The 18666-nt window shown below is 42.8% G+C and overlaps 1 protein-coding gene across 4 annotated transcripts in view; it reads right to left on the reverse strand.

Moving 5' to 3' along the window:
• The window catches only part of LEMD2 (LEM domain nuclear envelope protein 2), a 79616-nt gene that overhangs the window by 46953 nt on the left and 13997 nt on the right, over nt 1-18666 (reverse strand). For 2 of the 4 annotated variants that reach the window (XM_056557566.1, XM_056557564.1), the window contains exons 3-4: nt 4388-4428; nt 3283-3358 (exon numbers count right to left, since the gene is read on the reverse strand). In XM_056557566.1, the coding sequence (XP_056413541.1) occupies nt 3283-3358; nt 4388-4428 (117 nt within the window). Of the gene's footprint in view, nt 1-3282; nt 3359-4387; nt 4429-4812; nt 4912-18666 lie in introns of those variants that run through there. The other 2 variants (XM_056557567.1, XM_056557568.1) reach the window with 2 other exon arrangements.

The raw sequence follows: 18666 nt of genomic DNA on the forward strand, positions 1-18666 counted from the left end.
GAACTCATCTGTCCACGAAAAATGTGGAGAGACTGAACTTTGTGAAGATGAATCAGCCATGGATCAGCCAGGATTTCCACCCACCAATGCCTGATGCATCAGAGTAGATTAACCATGGTGCCACACCAACAATTCACTAATATGGATAGTGCAAAACGTATTTATGGTGCTGCTCCCCAGTTACAGACATTCCTCGGCATCAGACTGCAAGTATTGAGGATATGCATTAGCTAAAACTTAACTTTTCTTAGGATAAAATATATGTACCCACATTTTTTTTCAAAGCAAACAAAAGGAAAGGTGTGCAAAAAACACCATGTGCCACCTACATCAAGAAGTATCGATGTGATGCAAAGACCTCTAAAAAGGTGGAAGGGAGCAACGTATGGTCCATTGTAACCGGTGGGGGTTACAATGGACAAACTTCTTCTGTAAGGCCCTACTCTTGCATCATTAATTCCCTTCTTGGCAAGTGTTACTCACCCTAAAAAGGGTGGCCCCACACGTGAAACCTCTCCCTATTTCCCCCTACAAACACTGCCATTTTCCAGGGTTTTTAGGTGGAAATAGAGGGCGAGAGTAGGGCCTTACAGTGAAAGTTTTTACCCCCACCTGCTACAATGGACAATAAGTTGTTCCCTTCCACCTTTTGGAGGAAAGTCTTATTAGTCTTAAAAAGGGCAGCCCCACACAGGAACCAATCCCTATTTCCACCTAAAAACCCTGAGAAATGGCAGTGTTTGTAGGTGGAAATAGGGAGAGGTTCCTGTGTGGGGCCACCCTTTTTAGGGCGAGTAACACTTGCCAAGAAGGGAATTAATAATGCGACAGAAGGGCCTTACAGGGGAAGTTTTTACCCCCATCGGATACAATGGACCATACATTGTTCCCTTCCACCTTTTAGTGGTCTATGCATCACATCAATACTTGGTGGTGTAGGTGGCACATTGTGTTTTTTGCACACCTTTCCTTTGGTTTGATTTAAAACATTTTTTGGGGGCCATGTATTTTATCCTAAGCACATTATTAAACGTTAAGTTTTACATAATGCATATCCTCAATACTTGTGCACACTAACACTTTTACAAAAGAGACCGTTTTTCCTGCCTACCTGCCTCAGCTACTATACTGATCCTGCCACCGGCCTGATGCTACACATCTGATGCCAAATTCTCCTTTTTTCACCCACCTTCGTCACCGGGTACTGGTATTGCCACCCTCCGCACCACTAGGTCACCGGGTCACTTTCAGGACTTCTGATGCTGCTGCCACCTCCAGGCTGTCTCATTCTGCCACCATATGGTCTCTTCATGCTGATACCAGCTCCAAGCTGATTCATACTGCCACCATATGTTCTCCTCATGCTGCTGCCACCTCCAGGCTGCGTCATTCAGCCACTATATGCTGCCGCCACCTCCACGCTGTGTCATTCATCCACTATATGGTCTCCTCATGCTGCCACCACCTCCACGCTGTGTCATTCAGCCACTATATGGTCTCCTCATGCTGCTGCCACCTCTATGCTGTGTAAGCCAGCCACTATATGGTCTCTTCATGCTTCCGCCACCTCCAGGCTGTGTCAGCCACTATATGCTGCCGCCAACTCCAGGCTGTGTCATTCAGCCACTATGTGGTTTCCTTATGCTGCCGCCACCTCCACGCTGTGTCATTCAGCCTCTATATGGTCTCCTCATACTGATGCCACCTCCAGGCTCTGTTATTGTACCGCTCTGCGACAGTGATTCTAATAGCGATGCCTCTGATCTGCATGTCATACTGAATGACAGTATTATTTCACTAACCCAGCACACGCCCTCTGTGTGTTACAGAAAGGGAAAGTGTTCTACACCTCTCTTGACGCTCGCTGTAGGCCAGAAATAGCAGTTTTTAATAGCGATTTGCGGCAAATAAATTCGGACCGAAACAAATTTTGGGGGGAAATTCTGCGAATCGGCTGAATCAAATAAAAAAAAAATTTGCGAACGGAGTCACACGGGGAAGAATTGCTAAAAGCAATTCATCAAGAAATCGAATCATGGCTTACTCCACGAACACTGGAAATGGGAACCATGGTGACCAACAACGGTAAAAACATCTTGTCTGCGCTGCGACAAGGAAGCCTGAGCCATGCTCCCTGCATGGCATACATGTTCAGTCTGGTTGTCAAGCGGTTCCTGAAGTGTTCCCCCTATTTGCAAGACATCCTAACAATGGGAAGGAAACTTTGAATGCACTTCAGCCACTCGTACACCACAAAGCACACCCTCCTTGAGCTGCAGCATCAGAACGGCATTCTCCAACATAGACTGATTTGCGACGTTTCCACACGTTTGAATTCAACCCTCCATATGTTGGACCAACTCTACGAACAGAGAAAAGCCATCACCGATTTCTTGATGATCCAAGCAGATAGGGGGACTCCCCTGTGTAACTTCAATGTCAACCAGTGGCAGCTCAAAAATTCGGCAAATCGGCTGAATGAAATTTTTCAAAAATTTGCTCATCTCTATCTGGGACCACTGGTCTAAGTGACTTTTTTTGCTGCACCTTGTACTGCTGTGGTTCCTAAGTCAGTGGTCTAAAAACTGCGGCCCTCCAGATATTGCAAAACTACAAATCCCAGCATGCCCTGACAGCCAACAGTTGTCTGGGCATGCTGGGAGTTGTAGTTTAGCAACATAAGGAGGCCCACAGTTTGCTGAAGTCACTGCATGCTGACAATCAACTGCATGGTGACAATCCGCTGATGTCACCTCTCTGTCACAGCATGTTTACACCCTGTGTTGGCAACCAGTTAAAATAAAAAAAATAAAAAATTATGTTTTTTTGTTTTGTTTTTTAAACACATTGTCATGTCATTTTTAGAGCGGTTTCCCTTAGAAGCTTACACTGAGATAAATAGGAGTTTGAAAAGGAAAATGCCTTAAAAGCCATATGAAAAAAAAAAAGCATGTAAAAATCAGCACCAAAATCTGAACAGCACAATGATTTAGGTTTGTTTTTTTCAGAGTGGGTTTTGCTCATGTGAACATATGCCCCAGACCAGTAAAAATGGTAATGCAACATATATACAAAGTTACTCAAATTTTTTGTGACAAGTATGTCTATATACCGTATATTAAGCTGTGAAACTATTTAGGGTTTGGCACTCTAAACGCAGTGTAAGTGCTCATTAAATAGCACTTACTAACAGTACATATAACAGCATGCAACCTAGATCTATAGCAGAAAGTCTCTAATGCTATGGCAAGGGTACTTATCGATGGAATATGAATCACATACCGGCCTCTAAGGACAAAAAATCATACAATTCTGACAAGATCTGAAGAGTAATTTCCTTCTGCTTCGTTTTGCAAAACTGTAGAAATAAAAAATAAACCTTAATAAATAAGAAACATGATTGAGGAGAATTTAAACCCATAAAGGAGACTTCAACCCAGGAAAATAGGTGCATTCATTTAAATGGGCACGGTTATCAAACTTTATTTTTGATATATTATAATTACGTTATTTGAAACATATTCCTAATATATTTCATCAGTCAATTCTCTCTATATTTGTGTTTTTTTTGCCTTTGAAAAGCCAGCTATTAGGGGTCTCCCTCCTAGTGTCAGTTGCAGCACGGCTGAGGTCACCTCTGAATTCGGACTGATCCATACCGGGCATCAGTTTGAATTCAGTCAGTTAACCTACCGTCGTCCAGCGCTCGCTCCCTGCCTGTCAGGCAGGCGGTGCCGAGTGCTGGACAGTAGGTAACTGACTGAATTCGGACTGATGCTCGGTATGGATCAGTCCGAATTCAGAGGTGACCTCAGCCGTGCTGCAACTGACACTAGGAGGGAGACCCTTAGTGGCCGGCTTTTCAAAGGCAAAAAAAACCCACAAATATAGAGAGAATTGACTGATGAAATATATTAGGAATATGTATCAAATAAGGTAAGGAATAATATCAAAAATAAAGTTTACTAACAGTGCCCGTTTAAAGAAGAAGTATCATGGACAAAAACTTTTCCCCTATCTGCAGTTTTAGGTCACAGGGGTCCGAGCACTGTTTGTCAGTGTCATTTTATGACAAACATCTAGATGTAAGTAGCATCATACTACAGTATAAACCTTCAAAAGCACAGAGAAAATGAAGTTGTATCATCATTGATAATGGCTGCTTTGTGGGGGAAAAAAAAAAAGCCTGCAACACCCTAATACTATTTACATAACAAACACACAGTACACTAACCAATTGCATATAGTATCAGTATTAATGCATCACTATTACAGTGCTTAGAGGTGGACAGGCAGTAATTTACAAGAACATGCAGAGATAAAAAGTACATAGCATTCCATAGAAAATAAATAAAAGGAAAAAAGAAAGCCATAAAAATACAATTACCGGATCTCCTCTGCCTTCACAGTCAGAAGGAAGCAGTTTCACTGGAAAACAAATATATAGTGAAGAATTGGTGTTAGTTGCCATTTGTTGACTGACCATATTCTAAGCATTCTGTATTGAGCATTAAGCAGGCCTTATGTGGCTATCACCATCCTCGCAGGTGATCCTGAGATGTTTGTTAAACACGTCATGCTGCAGGTTGGGTGCTATACACGCTGAAAGGCATGACTAATGAATCACCTGCCAATGTCGTTTTGCATAAATTACCGTTACATGCAAATACATGAAAGACTGGCGTCACAGCTTTTTATTTTATAGGATCCATGACAGATATGCTATGATCGCTTTTCTTCTCTCTCTCATTGGCATTTCATTTGTACATCAGGTTTCTTTTGCAGTCTAGAATAGCACAGTATGCCTCTTACCATCAAAAAGCAACAAAAAGCTGGAGGATAAGAATTAACTGCTACACTGCCATCATAGAGAAAGTGGCATAGTTCACAGGTCCCTGCAGACAGAAGGGTGTTCCTCACTGTATGCTGTAGGGAGAAAGGGGAGCTGCAATGAGGGGACAACAGATTAGCTCATAGCACAACTAACATGATAAAAGGTAGAGCCCACCCAAACAGCACACATGGGGAATATAATGTAAACTTACAGGGGGGGGGGGGCACACAGGCTCTATGGCCTTGATAGTTACAGAGCTCACTTTACTCTAAAGGGTATATACACCCACTGTCTAATGTGTGTGGTGGCTTTGCACACTCTCCTGACAGAGGTCTGTGGAGAAGAGTCAGGAAGTGTTGGACCCTATTGTTCTAGAGAGAGATAAACTGTCTGGCAGCGGCTTACCCCCTTCTTGCCCAGGTCAAGAGAGAACAATCAGTCATGCAAATGTTCAAACAGTTATTGATAGTGTATTGTCACCTCAACATTGAATATTTTATGTACATCCCCATTCTAGTGGTAAAGACAGTTGTTAAACATTTTTTTTCATTGTTACAAAATTGTACACACAAGAATGAAAAAAATTATCACTAATACCAACAACTCCACTACCGTCTAAGAGAATGAGCAGTAATCTAGTCATTTAAGCATTATGGTCATTATATTATATACACACACACACACACACACACACACAAACTGTGGTCCACTGGTTCAGAAATCCATATTTCAGATAAAGATGCAACACACCAGGTAAAGCGCAAATCAATACGAGGATTTATTCCATGATATAAACAGAGATAACATTTCAGTGGCCTCACACCGCTCAGTGAGGCCACTGAAACATTGTCTCTGTCTACATCATGGAATAAATCCTTGTATTGATTGGCACTTTACCTGGTGTGTTGCATCTTTATCTGAATAAAATAAAATATATATATATTTTTTATTTTTTTTTTTCCAGATAAAGATGCAGCACACCAGGTAAAGTGCCAATCAAAACTTTTAACATGGCTCTATCCAGATTTGACAGAAGCAGCAGAACACCGAAGTAAGATGAATATGTGTCAGACTTTATTAATCAGATGCCACAACGTTTTTAACCACCTCACGCGGTTGACAAAGACCACGTGAGGTGGTTGAAACGTCATGGCATCTGATGAACTAAGTCTGACACATATTCATCTTACTTTCGTGTGCTGCTGCTTCTGTCAAATCTGGATAGAATAAATATATATATATATATATATATATATATATATATATATATATATATATATATATACATACATACACACACACACAGTACAGACCAAAAGTTTGGACACCTCATTCAGAGTTTTCTTTATTTTCACGACTATGAAAATTGTAGATTCAGACTGAAGGCATCAAAACTATGAATTAACACATGTGGAATTATATACATAACAAAAAAGTGTGAAAATATGCACACTCTTGGCATTCTCTTGATTAGCTTCAAGAGGTAGTCACCTGAAATGGTCTTCCAACAGTCTTGAAGGAGTTCCCAGAGGTGCTTAGCACTTGTTGGCCCTTTTGCCTTCACTCTGAGGTCCAGCTCACCCCAAACCATCTCGATTGGGTTCAGGTCCGGTGACTGTGGAGGCCAGGTCATCTGGCGCAGCACCCAATCACTCTCCTTCTTGGTCAAATAGCCCTTACACAGCCTGGAGGTGTGTTTGGGGTCATTGTCCTGTTGAAAAATAAATGATGGTGCAACTAAACGCAAACCAGATGGAATAGCATGCCGCTGCAAGATACTGTGGTAGCCATGCTGGTTCAGTATGCCTTCAATTTTGAATAAATCCCCAACAGTGTCATCAGCAAAGCACCCCCACACCATCACACCTCCTCCTCCACACCAGCACACCTGTGAAGTGAAAACCATTTCAGGTGACTACCTCTTGAAGCTCATCAAGAGAAAGCCAAGAGTGTGCAAAGCAGTAATCAAAGCAAAAGGTGGCTACTTTGAAGAACCTAGAATATTAAATATTTTCAGTTGTTTCACACTTTTTGTTATGTCTATAATTCCACATGTGTTAATTCATAGTTTTGATGCCTTCAGTGTGAATCTACAATTTTCATAGTTATGAAAATAAAGAAAACTCTGAATGAGAAGGTGTGTCCAAACTTTTGGTCTGTACTGTGTATAATATATATTATATACATATACACACACACACACATACATACACACACACCCCCAACAACTTTTCACAGAGAGACATGTTAAAAGTTTTGATCGTAAGACCCCCACTGATCCCTTGCCACTGCCCATCTCCATGAATATGCTAAGTAGAAGATATCACTCAGGGGCTGTACTACAGGTGTAAAGCAATCCAGGATTTCAACTGTGCTGATACACAAGATCTAGTGACAGCATCATCCAGGACACACAGACTACAAATTCAGCACGTATTTCTGGGATAGACAGGCCTGCGAGCTGTAGGGTACTTCACATTCTCATAAGTAGCAGTTTTCCTACTGTGAGTGAGGCTACTATTTGTTTCAGTCTGGCCGCTGGCAGCCTGCAAATCTGCCACTATTACAGACTGTCGGCGGACAACTCGCTATGGATTTTTTACAGCTGGAAACCCATTGCTAGTTACAGGTGTGTGAACATACCCAAAAACCTCAGTGGAGATTTGCTAAAGCCTGGTGCTTTACATGCTGATATTTAGTGAACCTGCAAAGCAGACCTTTTCTGCTTATTAATAAGGCTAGGTTTTCACACAGGTTTTTTTTGGCGTTGTGGAAAACTACCACTGCAGTTTTTGAGCCAAAGCCAGAAGTGTATTCAAAAGGAATGGGAAATATAAAGGAAGGATTACACTTCTCCTTCCTACCGAATCCACTTTTGGCTTTGGCTAAAAACCGGCAGTGGCAGTTTTCCAAAATCGCCAGGAAAACCTGTGTGAAAACCTAGCATAAGAGGTGCCGGCATATTGATAAGTAAGGTGCATTTGTGTTAAATCTAGACTTCATCAACAACTTACTCCTGTTTACATTTCTGAAGTTATAAATCCAGAGAGCAAGGAGGCCAAGTCTCCTTTTCACTAGGCCTTTAACACTATATACAGTGGTCCCTCAACTTACAGTGGCCTCCACAGACAAGTTTCAACATACAATGGTCTTTTCTGAACCATTGTAACTTGAAACCAGACTCAACATACAATGCTACAGACAGTTCAGATCTGCAATGGCTGGAAGAACCAACCTTTTGGAATGGGTATTTTACTGGCAATACCCCTGTATTCCTAAGGTGCATGCACTGGCTGGCTGTCTGGTAGTGCCCCCTACAGTACAGGGAGGTACTACATGTTCTGTACTACTCTTTACCTGTGCCAGGTATAGCTGCTCCAGGTGGGGGCAGCTCCATTTTACTTTTTTTAGGACATTGCCTGTACTGAACAGGACCCTGAAGAAGCTTCTTTCCTCTACATAGACAGTGATTACAGCTCCCAGCAGATCTTTATTACTTTTATATGTAAGGACTTGCTTTATCTATATTAGTTATCTACTTATTTTAATTTTATCCTCAATTCTTCCTATTTTTGGATGACATTTTGGGGGCTTCAGAAGCAATTACCAGGTTTCCATAGAGTTATAGTCTCAACATACAATGGTTTCAACATCCACTGCTCAAACAAATAAAAGGAACACTTAAACAACACAATGTAACTTCAAGTCAATCACAATTCTGTGAAATCACACTGTCCACTCAGGAAGCATCACTGATTGACAATCAATTTCACATGCTGTTGTGCAAATGGAACAGACAACAGGTGGAAATTATAGGCAATTAGCAAGACACCCCAATAAAGGAGTGGTTCTGTGGGTGGTGACCATAGACCACTTCTCAGTTCCTATGCTTCCTGGCTGATGTTTTGGTCAATTTTGAATGCTGGTGGTGCTTCATTCAAGTGGTAGCATGAGACGGAGTCTATAACCCACAGAAGAGGCTCAGGTAGTGCAGCTCATCCAGGATGGCTCATCAATGCGAGCTGTGGCAAGAAGGTTTGCTGTGTCTGTCAGCGTAGTGTCCAGAGCATGGAGGCGCCATTAGGAGACATGCCAGTACATTAGGAAACGTGGAGGAGGCCGTAGGAGGGCAACAACCTAGCAGCAGGACTGCTACCTCCGCCGTTGTGCAAGGAGGAGCAGGAGGAGCACTGCCAGAGCCCTGCAAAATGACCACCAGCAGGCCACAAATGTGCATGTGTCCACTCAAACGGTCAGAAACAGACTCCATGAGGGTGGTTTGAGGGCCTGACGTCCACAGGTGGGGGGGTTGTGCTTGCCAGAGATAGCCTGACTGCCATTAGGTACAGAGATGAGATCCTCAGACCCCTTGTGAGACCATAGGCTATTGCAGTTGGCCCTGGGTTCCTCTTAACCCCTTAAGAACGCAGCTAATTTTATTTTTGCATTTTAGTTTTTTCCTCCTCGTCTTCTAAAATTCAAAACTCTTTTATATTTGCATTCCAAGACCCATATGAGGGCTTGTTTTTTACATGTCCAGTTGTACTTTGTAATTACATAACTCATTATACCCTAAAATGTATGGTAAACCCCAAAAATAATTTTTATTGTAAGGAAATTTAAACAAAAATCATAATTTATTCTCTGGGTCAATACAATTAAAATGATATCCATGGTTACATAAATTTCTATTATTGTACTGCTTTTAAAAAATCTCAAACTTTTTTTTTTTTTTTACAAAATAAGTAAGTTTAAAATTGCCCTATTTTGACCACCTCTAACTTTCTTATTTTTCCGTATTCAGGGATGTGTGAGGGCTAATTTTTTGTGCCATGTAGTTTGTCTTGGTACCAGATTTGCGTATATGTGACTTTTTGATCGCTTTTTCATAAAAAATTTAGCAGCTTGATATGACAAAAAAGAAGACATTTTTGACTTTTTTTTTTTTTTAGGTTTACGCCGTTCGCTGTAGGGATCATTATATTTTTATAGTTCAGACATTTAAGCACGCAACGATACCAAATACGTTTATTTATCGTTTTCTTACGCTTTTATGTATTTTTTTTACATTTATTTTACACCTTTTTAGTCCCCATAGGGGACTATTTATAGCCATCATTAGATTGCTAATACTGTTCAGTGCTATGCATAGGACATAGCACTGATCAGTATTATCGGTGATCTTCCGCTCTGGTCTGCTGGAAGGCAGATCAGTGCAGAAGACCCCGGGAGACAGACTAAGCCAGGTGAGGGGACCTCCTCCGCCATCTTGGCTGATCTGATCCCCAGATCAGCGATTTTAAGTGCCGCACTGCCGCAGATGCCATGATCTGTATTGATCACGGCATTTAATAGCAGACAATCTATGTCCGCCATTACTGGCGGGTCCGTGGCTGCTGACAGCCGCCGGGAATAAAGCGACGCAGCTTCTGCGCTCGTATCACAGCCGTGCCGTATATGTATGGCGCTGTGCGCTAAGAGGTGCTATGAAGCGCTGTACATTTATGGCACACATCCTTAAATGGGCAATGTCAGATACAAAAACTTTTCATATGTTGTAAAGCATGCAAAACCAATTGGTTTTGCAATTGCTTTCATTAGAAAAATTTCTGTATTTCATACTGAAAAAGCCAGTCAAACAACTGCCCCCCTGCCTGCTTGGACACATACTAGTCTTTATGTGTCCAAGTATCATCACCTATGTCATGGACACACTTCCTTGATTGACAGCTGAGAGTGCAGGGCTCACAGCTGCAGGAAATATCCTCCCACTGTCAACTTGTGTCCCGCTACTGTCAGTGAGGACAAGCTGGGAGTTGTAGTTTTATGCTAGGGGAGATGTAAGCAGACAGCATACTGAGGGAGGGCGTGGAGACCTGCACAGTGAGGCCACCTCCCCTCCCTTTGAGAGGAATTCAGAATAGTGAGCTAAATTCAAAGTGTAATAAAAAAAAAAAAATAAATAAAGGTGCTAGACACATGAAAATGTTATGTACATGGTAAGGATTAGGTACTGAGTGATATATAAAAACGTTTTTTTCGTTGTATTTGACGGGTACGCTTTAACCTGTTGGGGACGGAGGGCGTACCTGTACACCCTCCACCCACTCCATGTCTATAGCAGGTCGGGCCCGGCACCTAGCAACGGACGGGACCCGTGGCTAATAGCGCACTGCCGCGCGCAATTAGCCCTTTAGACGCGGCGTTCAAAGTTGAACGCTGCGTCGAAAGTGAAATTAAAACTTTGTCGGTTAGCTCAGGTGGCTGTTCGGGATAGCCGTGGCGAAATCGCGGCATCCCGAACAGCTCTAGGACAAAAGGAGAGTCCCTTACCTTGCCTCCTGTTGTCCGATCGCTGAATGACTGCTCAGTTCCTGAGATCCAGGCACGAGCAGTCAAGCGGCAGAATCATGGATCAATGGGTTCCTATGAGAAACCATTGATCAATGTAAAAGATCAGTGTGTGCAGTGTTATAGCCCCCTATGGTAAAAAAAAAAAATAAAAAAATAAAAAAAGGGTAAATAAAAATAAAGATATGTGATATTGCCGCATGCAGAAATGTCCGAATTATAAAAATATATTGTTAATTAAACCGCACGGTCAATGGTGTATGCGCAAAAAAAATTCCAAAGTCCAAAACAGCGTATTTTTGGTCAGTTTTTATATCATGAAAAAATGAATAAAAAGCCATCAAAAAGTCCGATCAATACAAAAATTGTACCGCTAAAAACTTCAGATCACGGCTCAAAAAATGAGCCCTCATATTGCCCTGTACGTGGAAAAATAAAGTTATAGGGATCAGAAGATGACAATTTTAAATGTCATAGCAGGTCGGACCCGGCCTCTAACAACGGGACCCGTGGCTAATAGCGCGCGGCATTGATCGCGGTGCCGCGTGCTATTAACCCTTTAGACGCGGCGTTCAAAGTTGAACATCGTGTCTAAAGTGAAAGTGAAAGCATGCCGGTTAGCTCAGTGGCATCCCGCGGCAAAATCGCGGCATCCCGAACAGCTTACAGGACAGCAGGAGGGTCCCTACCTGCCTCTTCGCTGTCCGATCGCCGAATGACTGCTCAGTGCCTGAGATCCAGGCATGAGCAGTCAAGCGGCAGAATCATTGATCACTGGTTTCCTATGAGAAACCACTGATGAATGTAATAGATCAGTGTGTGCAGTGTTATAGCCCCCTATGGGAGCTATAACACAGCAAAAAAAAAAAGTGGGAAAAAAAATGAATAAAGATCATTTAACCCCCTTCCCTATAAAAAAATTGAATCACCCCCCTTTTCCCATAAAAAAAAACCAAAAAAACTGTGTAAATAAAAATTAAAACAAACATCTATGGTATCGCCGCGTGCAGAAATGTCTGAATTATAACAATATATTGTTAGTTAAACCACACGGTCAATGGCGTACGCGCAAAAAAATTCCAAAGTCCAAAATAGTGCATTTTTGGTCACTTTTTATATCATGAAAAAAATTACGATCAATAAGTCCTATCAATGCAAACATGGTAACGTTATAAACTTCAGATCACCGCGCGAAAAATGAGCCCTCATACCGCCCCATACGCGGAAAAATAATAAAGTTATAGGGGTCAGAAGATGACAATTTTAAACGTACTCATTTTCCTGCATGTAGTTATAATTTTTTCCAGAAGTACGACAAAAAATCAAACCTATATAAGTAGGGTATCATTTTCATCGTATGGATGTACAGAATAAAGATAGTGTCATTTTTACCGAAAAATTTACTACGTAGAAACGGAAGCCCCGAAAAGTTACAAAACAGCGTTTTATTTTCTATTTTTTCTCACAATGATTTTTTTTTCCGTTTTGCCATAGATTTTTGGACAAAATGACTGACGTCATTACAAAGTAGAATTGGTAGAGCAAAAAATAAGCCATCATATGGATTTTTAGGTGCAAAATTGAAAGAGTTATGATTTTTTAAAGGTAAAGAGGAAAAAACGAAAATGCAACAACGGAAAAACCCTCGGTTAAAGGGGGGTTAAAAGTGGTATTAGGTGAAAAAGACTCCCAAAATGTTTAGCCCAATTTCTCTCGAGTATGGAACTACCTCATATGTTGACAAAGTGCTCTGCGGGCTCACAACATGGCTCAAGAAGGAACAGAGCAACTGTGGGATTTTTGAAAACTAATTTTGCTGTCATGGTTTTTGGGGGCCATGTTGCATTTAGGAAGCCCCCATGGTGCCAGAACAGCAAAATAACCCCCACATGGCATATTATTTTGGAAACTACACCCCTTAAGGAATGTAACAAGGGGTATATTGAACTTTAACACCTCACAGATATTTGACGACTTTGCGTTGAAGTTGGTAAATTTGATTTTTAACACTAAAATTATGGTGTTACTCCAAATTTTTCATTTTCGGATGGTGTAATAGGAGAAAATGGACCCCAAAATGTGAAGCCCAATTTCTCCCAATTAAAAAGATGTCCTATATGTGGATGTTAAGTGCTCTGCTGGTGCACTACAGGTCTCAGAACAGAAGGAGCGCCATTGGTCTTATGTAGAGAGAATTTTGCTGAAATTGAAGTCGGGGGCTATGTGCAATTACAAACCTCCCATGATGCCAGAACAGCAGAAACCCCCTAAATGTGACCCCATTTTGGAAACTAGACCCCTCCAGGAACGTAACAAGGGTTACAGTGAGTACTTACACCTCACAGGTTTTTTGTCCTGAGACCCCCCCCCTACCCCTATGTTGGCGATTTGCGGCGATTCAGGGTCATACGGGTCTCCAATGACCCAGAAAATGAGGGGGATCGGGGTTGTCTAAGACACCCACTATCCCTCTGAAGGGATAGGAGTGGGGTGGCAGGGGTGCCACCCCTCTTATCCCTGCTATTGGTTGTTCAGAAGTTTAACATTCAGTTCCCCCGCTCTGCCCACCCACTGTTGTCCGCACAGAACGGGGGAACCGACGGGACCGGCGCCGAAGGTCCACTTATCCATCGGCGGCAGCGGGCGGCGATCGGTGGAGGCAGCAGGTGGCGATCAGCGCCACAAGAGGACGGCGATGCGGTTCCCCGGAGCCTACAGAAGCCGGTGAGTTGCCTAGCAACATCTGGGAGGGCTACAGTTAGGAGACCACTATACAGTGGTCTCTAAACTGTAGCCCTCCAGATGTTGCAAAACTACAACTCCCAGCATGCCCAGACAGCTGTTTGGGCATGCTGGGATTTGCAGTTTTGCACCAGCTGAAGGGCTACAGTTTGGAGATCACTGTGTAGTGGTCTCTAAACTGTGGCCCTCTAGATCTTGCAAATCTACAACTCCTAGCATGCCCACACAGCAGTTTGCTGTCTGGGCATACTGGGACTTGTAGTTTTGCAACATCTGGAGGGCCACAGTTTGGAGATCACTGTGCAGTGGTCTCTAAACTGTAGCCCTCCAGATGTTGCAAAACTGCAAATCCCAGCATGCCCAAACAGCAAACAGCTGTCTCGGTATGCTGAAAGTTGTAGTTGCCTACCTCCAGCTGTTGCATAATTACATCTCCCAGCATGCCCTTTGACGATCAGTACATGCTTGGAGTTGTAGTTTTACAACAGCTGGAGGCACACCGGTTGGAAAATACTGAGTAAGGTAACAACCTAACTGAAGGTTTTCCAACCAGTGTGCCTCCGGCTGTTGCAAAAGTACAACTCCCAGCATGAACGGTCTGGCAGTACATGCGGGGAGTTGTAGTTTTGAAACAGCTGGAGGTTTGCCCCCCCCCCCCATGTGAATGTACAGGGTACATTCACACGGGCGGGTTTACAGTGAGTTTCCTGCTTCAAGTTTGAGCTGTCAATTTTTTCACCACAGCGCAAACTCCGAGCAGGAAACTCACCGTAACCCCCGCCAGTGTGAATGTACCCTAAAAACACTACACTAACATAAAGGGTAAAACACTACATATACAGCCCCTTACACGGTCTCCCCCCCCCCCCCCCCAATGAAAAACTTATCGTACGGCAGTGTTACCAAAATGGAGCCTCCAGCTGGCGAAACGGAAAAAAAGCATTGTGCGACGAAATTGAAGAAAAAAAACACCATTTTGTAACTTTTGGGGCTTCCGTTTCTACGCAGTACATTTTTCGGTAAAAATGACACCTAATCTTTATTCTGTAGGTCCATACGAATAAAATGATACTCTACTTATATAGGTTTTATTTTGTCGTACTTCTTGAAAAAATCATAACTACATGCCGGAAAATTTATACGTTTAAAATTGTCATCTTCTGACCGCTATAACTTTTTAATTTTTCGGCGTATGGGGCAGTATGGGGCTCATTTTTTGCGCTGTGATCTGATGTTTTTATCGGTACCATTTTTGTATTGATCGGACATTTTGATCGCTTTTTATAAATTTTTTCATGATATAAAAAGTGACCAAAAATACGCTATTTTGGACTTTGGAATTTTTTGGCGTATACGCTATTGACCCTGCGGTTTAATTAATGATTTTTTTTATAGTACAGACATTTACACATGTGGCGATACCACATATGTTTATATTTGTTTTTATTTACACGTTTTTGTTTTTTATGGGAAAAGGAGGTGATTTTGACTTTTATTAGGGAAAGGGTTAAATCACATTTATTAACTTTTTTTTTTTTGTTACACTTATTTTGCTATGCTATAGCCCCCATAGGGACTGCGGCGGTCCCGATCAGCCCCACTGAGCAGCTGGGAAGGTTTTACTTTAGTTTTAGACGCGGCGTTCAACTTTGAACGACGCATTTAAAGGGTTAATAGCGCGCGGCACCGCGATCGCTGCCACGCGCTATTAGCCCCAGGTCCCGGCTTCAGTAACATGCCGGGACCGACCCGATATGACACGCAGTCACCGTGCGTTGTATCGTGGGAGCTGGCCACGGACGTAAATATACGTCCGTGGTCGTTTAGGGGTTAAGGTGAAATTGGGCTTGATCCTTAACACTAAAATAATGGTGTTACTCCAAATTTTTCATTTTCACATGGTGTAATAGGAGAAAATAGACCCCAAAATTTGAAGCCCAATTTTCTGTGGATGTTAAGTGCTCTGCTGGCGCACTACAGGTCTCAGAACAGAAGGAGTGCCACTGGTCTTTTGTAGAGAGAAAGTGAAAAATTTGATTTTTAATATTAAATTGCTGGTATTAACCACATTTTTTCTTAATTTATCAAGCAGTAAGAGAAAAAAAAGCTCCACAAAATTTGTAGACAATTTCTCCGGAATAAGGATATACCCCACTTTTGCACTATGCGGGTGCAAAACAAGGCTTAGGAGTGAGACAGCACCGATTAGATTCGAGGCCTAAAGTGGTGCTTTGCACTGCAAGAAAAAAAAAAAAAAACAGCAAGTGACCACAATTTTGAAACTATACCCCGAATGTAATAAGGGGTACAGGGAGTACTTACACCTCATAGGTTTTTTTGAACAGTGGTTTGTAAAATGAAAAAAATTATTCTTTTACATTAAAATGCTGGGGTTACCCAATTTTTTACATTTTCACAAGGGGTAATTGGAGAAATTGGGTTACAAATTTTGGAGGGCTTTTTCTCCCAACTATGGAAATACATCCACATATGGGGTAACGTGCTGGGCGGGCACACAACAAGGCTCAGAAGTCATAGAGGTCACTTTGTATTTGTGGTCTATGGCATATCAGTAGCTGACGGTTACATACATTCAGAGGAAAATACAAACATTGAACACCCACATGTGACACCATTACAGAAAGTACCCACCCTGAGGAATGGGTATAGGGGTATAGAGGACATTTTTAACGCACAGGTGTTTCCTAAATTTATTTTCCAGGAATGGATGAAGGGTAGCTTTTGAAAATTGCAATTTTCAACCTATCCTCTGCTTCATCTGTCTGGGAACAACTAACATGTGACTCCGAATTGTCACCTGGAAATACGACAGAGCTCAGCGAGAACTCTTCGCATCTGAGGCCGGTGTTTCTTACGGACCCAACAGTTACATACATTCAAATGCACACCCAACTCAGGTGGGGAGAGAGCGCTGCGCATTTGAAGAAACTGCAAACCCCCAAAGCTGTTGACTGTGTCCCATGACCCTTTTTTTTTTTTTTTTTTTTTGTGGGGGGGGAAGATATTAGGGGTATTGGGAGAGAGCTTTTGAGATTTTTTTTTATTTTATTTTTTTGGGGGGGAGGGGGGGGGGGAGGGTTGGTTTTAAAATTTGGAAGACAACGTACTCTGGATTGGTACATTGGAGTAGCATTCTAGGAATTAAAATCAGGGAAAAGGATGAAAAATTTAGTGCTCCGTGAAGTGTGATACTCCCTGAAGCCGTTTTTAATGCAGAGGTCTGGATGATCGGGGCAAGTGTCACACTGAGTGGTGGTGTCCTTCTGAATCCCCCCCACCTGTGACACACACTGCATTTTTTTCTGGGATCATTCCTTCTTTCCAGTGTGGGGGACCACACCTGGAAAGCGTTGGCCGGGTACGATCCGGGGGCCCACAGTTCAAGAGGTGCTCTGACCCGCTCCTTGGCAGCCAAAGATGAGGGCCTTTAGAACTACCTCTTGAAACTGCAGGAATGTCCCTGTGTTGCCAGCGTACTGGGACAGTACAAAAGAGTTGTACATGGCAACCTGTAGCGTGTAGACCACAACCTTTTAGTACCATGTCCATGCTTTCCATATGGCATCATACGGCTTGAGGACTTGATCAGAAAAATCAACTCCCCCCCATATACTGATTGTAGTCTAGAAGACAATCAGGCTAGAGGACCGGTCCCGCGGTACCTCGCACAGGGACAGGGGTGCTGCCGTTCCCATGAATTGTGGTGAGCATAAGGACATCCCTCTTGTCCAACAGGTTTTCATGGGAAAAGGCACGTGACTAACCCTGAGGGATAGGAGCATATAAGGGATGGGGCAGAAGGCCTCTTTGATTCTTCCAGAGTGTCCCACAAGTGACCGTGGATCTGGCGGCGAGGGATGTGAAAAGAGGGATACTAGTATAAAAGTTATCCACGTAAAGATGGTAACATTTATCTAGCAATGGTTGCAAAAGGCCCCAAACTATTTTCCCGCTAACACCCAGAGTGGGGGGGGGGGGGGGGGGGACATTCTGGGGGTTCAATACGGTAATCTTGTCCCTCATACACTATAAACTTGCAAGTGTACCCTGAGGTACTCTTGCAAAGTTTATCCTTATCGCAAAGTTTATCTTCACGCCATACCGAGCTCACTTGGTTGGGATGTATTGCTGGAAGCTGAGTCTCCCCTTGAAGCTGATGAAAGACTCATCAATAGCGAACTCCTGCCCAGGGACATAGGCCTCCCAAAATTTGGCCCCGAAGTGATTGATGACCGGCCTAATTTTATACAGGCAGTCATATGCAGGATCAGTTTGGGGGGGAAATGCCGCATTATCAGCATAATGCAAACATTTCCGAATGGCCTCGAACCAGGGACATGCCATGGCCATACTGTAGAGCGGGGTCTGGTAGAGGACGTCCCCACTTCAATATTGCCTGACACTGGGTTTTTAACTAGACCCATATGCAGCATGAGGCCCCAAAATGTCCTCATGTCAGCTGCATTGACTGGGAACCACTCATTGGGGGACATTTACTAATCTAGTCTATTCTGGGTATGCTTATAGACCAGCGTATGTGGTAGTCTCCTGTCTATTGTGCTCCTAATTTATCAAAGGTCTCACAGCCCTTGATAAATTCTGTGCTCAGACTTCAGGGTCTACAGCTTAAACTGCATTTAGATCTGCTCCAACATGGTCTGACATTTCAGCGTATTTTTGGCAGATGCGACTTGTCGCACAAAAGTCGCTTTTGATAA

Source organism: Hyla sarda, chromosome 2 (genome assembly GCF_029499605.1).
Source record: "Hyla sarda isolate aHylSar1 chromosome 2, aHylSar1.hap1, whole genome shotgun sequence".
NCBI lineage: Eukaryota > Metazoa > Chordata > Amphibia > Anura > Hylidae > Hyla > Hyla sarda.